We start from the raw sequence: 9,544 nt of genomic DNA, 5'->3' as shown, positions 1-9,544 counted from the left end.
ATAAACCTCATTTTAATCCAGAAATATAACCGAGTCCATCAGTTATTAGATATATGAAACTGAAATACATGTTGCAAAAACCAAAATTGTTAGAAAGAAAAAAGGTTAACATTAATAGGGGTGCCCAAACTTTTACATATGACTGTATGTTTGCCTTTAACCTTTGTTTGCATCTTTTTAGCACAAAATAATCACATGCTATGCAAAAATTTGCTAAAAAAAATGTAGGCGTTCATAAAATCACTCTGGGGAAGCTGGAATTGAGCGAAAATGGAGCGACTTTCTACAAACTTTCTAAAAAGTTGCAAACCTTGGCCATAATGGTGACCATAAAAGGAAAAAAAAAAACAGGTGAAGAGATATACAATAGAATTTAAAAATGAAAAACAGGCGAAGAATACCAAAAACTAAACAAAAAAAAGGTGCAAATGGAATAACGAATCAGGTCCTTGGTCTCCAAATTAAGGCCGGGATCACACATGCAAGGAACTCAGACAAGTCTCGCATCTTAATATCTGGCACTGCCGCCGGCACTCAGGAGCATGTGGCTCCATGTACTTCTATGCGGCTGCACGCTCCGATCCCGAGTGCCGGCGGCAGTGCCAGATATTAAGATGTGAGACTCGTCTGAGTTTCTCGCATGTGTGATCCCGGCCTTAACACATAAACTGTGCAATAATATATAATCCGTGTCAAATATACATCTGAATGAGGACTTTCCCATTTTAAAACTTTTTCCACCATTGCATTTTTTTTTTTTTTAACTCACGGGGTGACGTGTGGCATTTGGATTCCTGTGCGGACCCAAATATCTTAAACCTTTATGTCCATGTATAAATCTCTATATCTAGGACATCAATGGTTTAATGAATATCAATTCACAGCACATTGTAGGAGTCGGTGCAGACTCAGGCATTGGACTTGTAACTTCAAGCAATCATATCTCGGCAGACACGTAAGTCTGATAAGGGAATGTGTCATGGCTGCGACAGTGTACAATCCCTGTGGACCCCATTCTGGGCTGATAGAAGTCATTATTCCTTACTACATGTATACCCTCACAATATGTAGCACTGGCACAAGTTTTATGCTTTAATATTAATAAATGTAAATTTACAGATGTTAACAATTCCAGAAATAAGGCTTGAAATGAGACGAATCATTAAAACGTAACCGTCATTTTAAGTGTTATAAATCAATAGTCCCCATGAAAATAATAAACCCTGTAATGAATCTTATCAGAGAAATCTGCTTCTTTCTCCTCCTGGATTGATCTTTCATTCCCATTTCAGGGGTAAAATCTGACAGATTTTCATTTTTAAATGTAAAGTGCGGCAGAATATGTTAGTGCTATATAAATAAAAAAAATTAGTATTAAATTATTAATTAATAAATTATTATTATATTGCTGAGCTAGAAGATGATAGTTGGTGTTCATAAAATTTGATGGAGAATGTAGAGGGGAGGAGCTAGAGGCACAGACATTGTGCTGTAAGTTTTCCTGAAACGTCACAGTTCTCCGTAGAATTTTAAAAGCACCAACCGTCATCTCCTATCTCAGTAATGGGAAATTCTCTATTTAATAAAGACAGATTTTATCTATGAATTGAGAACTTTGAGAATGAATGATCGGTCCAGGAGGAGAAAGAAGCAGATTTTATCTGATAAGATTTATTACATAGTCTCTTATTTTCAACTGCATTACTGATGTATGAAAAAATTTTTAAATCGACGGTTTATCTTTAAAGCCGGTTTCACACATTCAATTTTCACAGTGTGTGTACAGACCACAGTGTCCTGACCGGCTAGGGGGTCTTCTGACCTGAACTCAATGGCCTTGTAAATGCCTATGAGGACAACATGGACCATGAAAGTCGGATGTAGGGAACAACCAATCGTTCCCTAACTCGATGGTGGTCTTCCTCCCGCTCGGTGAAATGGTGGTCCGTTTATGATGCCCAAATATCTCATGGTAATGCAGAATTGCACCTGTTTTGTAGGTGATAGTGGTAGCGGCCTCCTTATTTATTGGGCATCTGCCCAGGTTGCACCGATGATATGTCCGCCCTTGATAAAAGTGCTAAAAGCTTGGCCTTCTCACCTGACGAGGGAGGATATTGCATATCAAGCCTGAAGGAAGATATCGATCGGTTGCACATCCCGTCTGCCGCTCTGAAACGATGACTGTACAACTTCCAGCATGACCAACGGGATGGAGAAGTTGGCAAGTTGTAGCATCACAACAGCCAGAAGGACCTCTAAATCCATGAGTTGCTTTGGTCACTAGCGGCCATAGAAAGATACGAGGCCAACCGAATGTACAAGCTGGGGAAGTGGGCATGTTGGTGCAAGCGGCAGATTGTTGGAGGAAGGAGAGAAGAAAAGTCTTGGGAATGGAGGTAAATGGTGGTTTGTACTGGATGGAAGCTGCACAGGGCAGGAGAAGGCTGGGAGTGGTGGAAGAAACTGTTGACCAGGACTTGAACAATTGTGAGTGCCACATCCTCTGCCCTCCGAACTTCCCGGCGGTTGCTGCTTCTTCCACTTAGTTCTTCTATTCTGGAACCAGATCTTGACTTGGGTCTCTGTTAAGTGAAGGGTCAATGCCAGACTTAACCTCTCACACACCGACAGGTAGCGGCTGCTGCGGAAGCGGCTCTCTAGTGCCACCAGTTGTTCATAAGTAAAGGCAGTACGTGCCCGCCTGGGCTTAGAACTGGCCACCGGAGGTCTGCGGTCTTTCTGATCCTCCCTATCTACTGAATCTCCTTCATCCAGTTCCTTTATTCTATGGGAAGTAGATGATCCGACATCATTTCCAACTCCGGCAGCAATGTCCACAGAGGGGACGTTCTCATCTGTCGTTTGTAAGAACCAAAAAAAAAAGGACAACCATAAGTATGATTCATAAACTGGAAATGACAGAAGCACAACAGTTCCTCCAAGACAGCTCACAACAGTAAGAATGTGTATAAAGCATAGTAAAAGCATAAATGTGTGCCAGAAGGCTACTGCTGTAGGAATACCATATATATTCTATAGATCTTTCTGATCCTATAAAAATGCAAGGGGTGTAATTTCACAAAATGAAGGCTATTGTAAAAATTAAGACCACTGCCAAACTATATGCGGCTGAGGTTCGGTGCATTAAATGGTAATATTTGGATTTCAGTACTAACATTTCTCCCATGCAGCACACAATTACAACCACAAGGTGGCCCTCCTGGACGCAGCACTCCTATTGCTGCGCTGTATACTGTCAGCAGCAAATTAGTTATTTATTGCACGGTACATAATGCCAAAATGGATCTATGGACAAAGAAAACTGAACCCTATAAAGACATCTCAGGCTATGGTCTCATCACATTTTCTGCCTACATTTAGCTCTAAATGTACATGCTAAACTCACCCATAGAGATCTTTCGTGAGGTGATGGTTAAAAGAGTGTAAAAAATGTAAACAGGACCTTACAGCTCCCTTAATGGGGTTGTCCGGCCTTAGACTACTAGTCTGCAGTCGCTCAATGTATCTGTAGACTTGTGAACCCTCACATCGTGTTCACTGTGGTGTGTGTGGTCTTGAGACCGGTTTGCATACTTCCGGCCACATTCCGACTAGACTTATCCGGAGCGAGGCCGGGCACGTCTAGTCGGCATGTGATCGCACGCATGCAAATCACATACTCGCAGTCAGACTCGCAGTGCTGAAGAATTGCGTGCGCTGTGAAGCTTCACAAGTCTGCAGTCACATTGTACTTAAGGCCAGACAACTCCTTTATATAAATACTGACTGTAATGGGGTCTATGGGATACCATCAGGGGGTCCACCATTTTTCCAGAAGAAATACCACTACTTGGTGAGGGATTTTTTCTCAGCAAATATGATGAAATCTGCAAGGAACCGGGCCTGCGACGAGCAAGCGGCAAAAAGTTCTTACTTTTTGTGGCTTGTTCATTGATGTTACATTACTTTTGCGCTATGCTGGGATGGAGCACAGCCCTATAGTGATCATCCTATATTCATTTTTTATTCCCATTTCTCCTTATTCACCACCTGAGTTCTTAAGAATATCCATACATGATTCAAGAGCTAAAAAAAAAGACACAAAAATGGAGCTTGGTTTGAGTTGGTATACATGCAGCACATAAACGCATGTTCACATTGGCCATAAAGCGTACAGAACCAATGATTCAAGTGCTGTAGCCAAATGACTCTGAGAAGCTGTCGGGGCATCCTCTGACTTGTAGTTCCACACATCAGCATAAGCATCTCCCTATTATATACCTATGCTACAAGTGTCAAAACCGTGACCTGTGGCTTTCACATGTGGCAGACAAGCTGAGCACAGACTGGCGGGTTTTATTAGCCAGGGTTATTAAGAAGAAATTACCGGCTTCCGTGCCCAGATGAAGTGACCGGCCAGTGATTAGATCGATAGCTGTCATTTCTGTAATACAGGGGCTTCTCATCAGACAGGACGCCTGTGCTCAGAGATAGGCAGCCACCAGTAATGGGATATTGATCACTGCCAGGGACCAGCAGCCTTACTACTAAAGCGACTTGCCCCTGCTTCCCACAGGGGCCAGAGCAATTACTGGGGCCCCCCGGCTCTGGGTGATCGGCATGCCTTATTAATCTGCTTTTCGCCTTATACCCAGTGATGTCACCCAGGTCTGGGATAAAAATTACTAGAATATTTTATATCCCCGAAAATACTCCTCTGTATATCAGCACCTTACAGAAACATTAACCTAGGTGGCTACGAAACTCATTATAAGTTAGGAATCCCAAAAATCTGACTGTATGTCCCAGAGGAGAATTTGGGATGGGAATGACCTCATTAATATACCAAGTGCCTAGATGAAAAAAATGCATCCAGACCCTGCAGTAACGATATCCGGATATCCCAAGACCCCCCTAACATATCATAAAACCTTTCATTGAAAAGAATATATCACGGTCTGGATAATGGGGTGGTCTTCTCACAGCGGTGGTCTTTTGAAGAAGTTTCACTGTATAGGCAAAGAGGTTCTGCAGCTTTAGAATTGATATCCCCCATACAGACATAGCGGAATGATATCCCCCATACAGACATAGCGGAATGATATCCCCCATACAGACATAGCGGAATGATATCCCCCCATACAGACATAGCGGAATGATATCCCCCCATACAGACATAGCGGAATGATATCCCCCCCATACAGACATAGCGGAATGACATCCCCCATACAGACATAGCGGAATGACATCCCCCACACAGACATAGCGGAATGAAATCCCCCATACAGACATAGCGGAATGAAATCCCGCATACAGACATAGCGGAATGATATCCCCCATACAGACATAGCGGAATGATATCCCCCCCATACAGACATAGCGGAATGATATCCCCCCATACAGACATAGCGGAATGATATCCCCCATACAGACATAGCGGAATGATATCCCCCATACATAGCGGTATGATACCCCCCATACAGACATAGCAGTATGATATCCCCCATACAGACATAGCGGAATGATATCCCCCCATACAGACATAGCGGAATGATATCCCCCCATACAGACATAGCAGAATGATATCCCCAATACAGACATAGCGGAATGTTATCCCCCATACAGACACAGCGGAATGATATCCCCCATACAGACATAGCGGTATATCCCCCATACAGACATAGCAGAATGTTATCCCCCATACAGACATAGCGGAATGATATCCCCCCATACAGACATAGCTGAATGATATCCCCCATACAGACATAGCGGAATGATATCCCCCCATACAGACACAGCGGAATGATATCCCCCATACAGACATAGCGGTATGATATCCCCCATACAGACATAGCAGAATGTTATCCCCCATACAGACATATCGGAATGATATCCCCCCATACAGACATAGCGGAATGATATCCCCCATACAGACATAGCGGAATGATATCCCCCATACAGACATAGCAGAATGTTATCCCCCATACAGACATAGCGGAATGATATCCCCCCATACAGACATAGCGGTATGATATCCCCCCATACAGACATAGCGGTATGATATCCCCCCATACAGACATAGCGGAATGATATCCCCCATACAGACATAGCAGAATGACATCCCCCATACAGACACAGCGGAATGATATCCCCTATACAGACATAGCGGAATGATATCCCCCATAAAGACATAGCGGAATGTTATCCCCCATACAGACATAGCGGAATGATATCCCCCCATACAGACATAGCGGTATGATATCCCCCCATACAGACATAGCGGTATGATATCCCCCCATACAGACATAGCGGAATGATATCCCCCATACAGACATAGCAGAATGACATCCCCCATACAGACACAGCGGAATGATATCCCCTATACAGACATAGCGGTATGATATCCCCCATACAGACATAGCAGAATGTTATCCCCCATACAGACATAGCGGAATGATATCCCCCCATACAGACATAGCGGAATGATATCCCCCATACAGACATAGCGGAATGATATCCCCCCCCATACAGACACAGCGGAATGATATCCCCCATACATAGCGGTATGATACCCCCCATACAGACATAGCAGTATGATATCCCCCATACAGACATAGCGGAATGATATCCCCCCATACAGACATAGCGGAATGATATCCCCCCATACAGACATAGCGGAATGATATCCCCCATACAGACATAGCGGAATGATATCCCCCATACAGACATAGCAGAATGATATCCCCCATACAGACATAGCGGAATGATATCCCCCCATACAGACATAGCGGAATGATATCCCCCATACAGACATAGCGGAATGATATCCCCCCCCATACAGACACAGCGGAATGATATCCCCCATACATAGCGGTATGATACCCCCCATACAGACATAGCAGTATGATATCCCCCATACAGACATAGCGGTATGATATCCCCCATACAGACATAGCAGAATGTTATCCCCCATACAGACATAGCGGAATGATATCCCCCCATACAGACATAGCGGAATGATATCCCCCATACAGACATAGCGGAATGATATCCCCCCCATACAGACACAGCGGAATGATATCCCCCATACATAGCGGTATGATACCCCCCATACAGACATAGCAGTATGATATCCCCCATACAGACATAGCGGAATGATATCCCCCCATACAGACATAGCGGAATGATATCCCCCCATACAGACATAGCGGAATGATATCCCCCATACAGACATAGCGGAATGATATCCCCCATACAGACATAGCAGAATGATATCCCCCATACAGACATAGCGGAATGATATCCCCCATACAGACATAGCGGAATGATATCCCCCATACAGACATAGCGGAATGATATCCCCCCATACAGACATAGCGGAATGATATCCCCCATACAGACATAGCGGTATGATACCCCCCATACAGACATAGCAGTATGATATCCCCCATACAGACATAGCGGAATGATATCCCCCCATACAGACACAGCGGAATGATATCCCCCCATACAGACATAGCGGAATGATATCCCCCATACAGACATAGCAGAATGATATCCCCAATACAGACATAGCGGAATGTTATCCCCCATACAGACACAGCGGAATGATATCCCCCATACAGACATAGCGGTATATCCCCCATACAGACATAGCAGAATGTTATCCCCCATACAGACATAGCGGAATGATATCCCCCCATACAGACATAGCTGAATGATATCCCCCATACAGACATAGCGGAATGATATCCCCCCATACAGACACAGCGGAATGATATCCCCCATACAGACATAGCGGTATGATATCCCCCATACAGACATAGCAGAATGTTATCCCCCATACAGACATATCGGAATGATATCCCCCCATACAGACATAGCGGAATGATATCCCCCATACAGACATAGCGGAATGATATCCCCCATACAGACACAGCGGAATGATATCCCCCCATACAGACATAGCGGAATGATATCCCCCATACAGACATAGCGGAATGATATCCCCAATACAGACATAGCAGAATGATATCCCCCCCATACAGACATAGCGGAATGATATCCCCCATACAGACATAGCGATGATATCCCCCATACAGACATAGCAGAATGTTATCCCCCATACAGACATAGCGGAATGATATCCCCCCATACAGACATAGCGGTATGATATCCCCCCATACAGACATAGCGGAATGATATCCCCCATACAGACATAGCAGAATGACATCCCCCATACAGACACAGCGGAATGATATCCCCTATACAGACATAGCGGTATGATATCCCCCATACAGACATAGCAGAATGTTATCCCCCATACAGACATAGCGGAATGATATCCCCCCATACAGACATAGCGGAATGATATCCCCCATACAGACATAGCGGAATGATATCCCCCATACATAGCGGTATGATACCCCCCATACAGACATAGCAGTATGATATCCCCCATACAGACATAGCGGAATGATATCCCCCCATACAGACATAGCGGAATGATATCCCCCCATACAGACATAGCGGAATGATATCCCCCATACAGACATAGCGGAATGATATCCCCCATACAGACATAGCAGAATGATATCCCCAATACAGACATAGCGGAATGTTATCCCCCATACAGACACAGCGGAATGATATCCCCCATACAGACATAGCGGTATATCCCCCATACAGACATAGCAGAATGTTATCCCCCATACAGACATAGCGGAATGATATCCCCCCATACAGACATAGCGGAATGATATCCCCCCATACAGACACAGCGGAATGATATCCCCCATACAGACATAGCGGTATGATATCCCCCATACAGACATAGCAGAATGTTATCCCCCATACAGACATATCGGAATGATATCCCCCCATACAGACATAGCGGAATGATATCCCCCATACAGACATAGCGGAATGATATCCCCCATACAGACACAGCGGAATGATATCCCCCCATACAGACATAGCGGAATGATATCCCCCATACAGACATAGCGGAATGATATCCCCCATACAGACATAGCAGAATGATATCCCCAATACAGACATAGCGGAATGTTATCCCCCATACAGACACAGCGGAATGATATCCCCCATACAGACATAGCGGTATATCCCCCATACAGACATAGCAGAATGTTATCCCCCATACAGACATAGCGGAATGATATCCCCCCATACAGACATAGCTGAATGATATCCCCCATACAGACATAGCGGAATGATATCCCCCCATACAGACATAGCTGAATGATATCCCCCATACAGACATAGCGGAATGATATCCCCCATACAGACATAGCGGTATGATATCCCCCATACAGACATAGCAGAATGTTATCCCCCATACAGACATATCGGAATGATATCCCCCCATACAGACATAGCGGAATGATATCCCCCATACAGACATAGCGGAATGATATCCCCCATACAGACACAGCGGAATGATATCCCCCCATACAGACATAGCGGAATGATATCCCCCATACAGACATAGCGGAATGATATCCCCCATACATAGCGGAAT

General features: G+C 44.4%; 1 protein-coding gene across 4 annotated transcripts in view; it reads right to left on the bottom strand.

Moving 5' to 3' along the window:
- Positions 1-1,068: 1,068 nt before the first annotated feature.
- NKX1-2 (NK1 homeobox 2) overlaps positions 1,069-9,544 on the bottom strand; it is a 24,694-nt gene continuing 16,218 nt past the window's right edge. For 2 of the 4 annotated variants that reach the window (XM_073546422.1, XM_073546423.1), the window contains exon 4: positions 1,069-2,858. In XM_073546422.1, the coding sequence (XP_073402523.1) occupies positions 2,284-2,858 (575 nt within the window). In that variant the 3' untranslated portion in view covers positions 1,069-2,283. The remainder of the gene's footprint in view (positions 2,859-9,544) is intronic. The other 2 variants (XR_012220423.1, XR_012220424.1) reach the window with 2 other exon arrangements.

This window comes from Dendrobates tinctorius, unplaced genomic scaffold (assembly GCF_039654945.1).
Source record: "Dendrobates tinctorius isolate UK_male_01 unplaced genomic scaffold, ASM3965494v1 ptg000147l, whole genome shotgun sequence".
NCBI lineage: Eukaryota > Metazoa > Chordata > Amphibia > Anura > Dendrobatidae > Dendrobates > Dendrobates tinctorius.
Note: the sequence above shows the minus strand (reverse complement) of the source record. Positions and strands in the feature narration are given on the sequence as shown.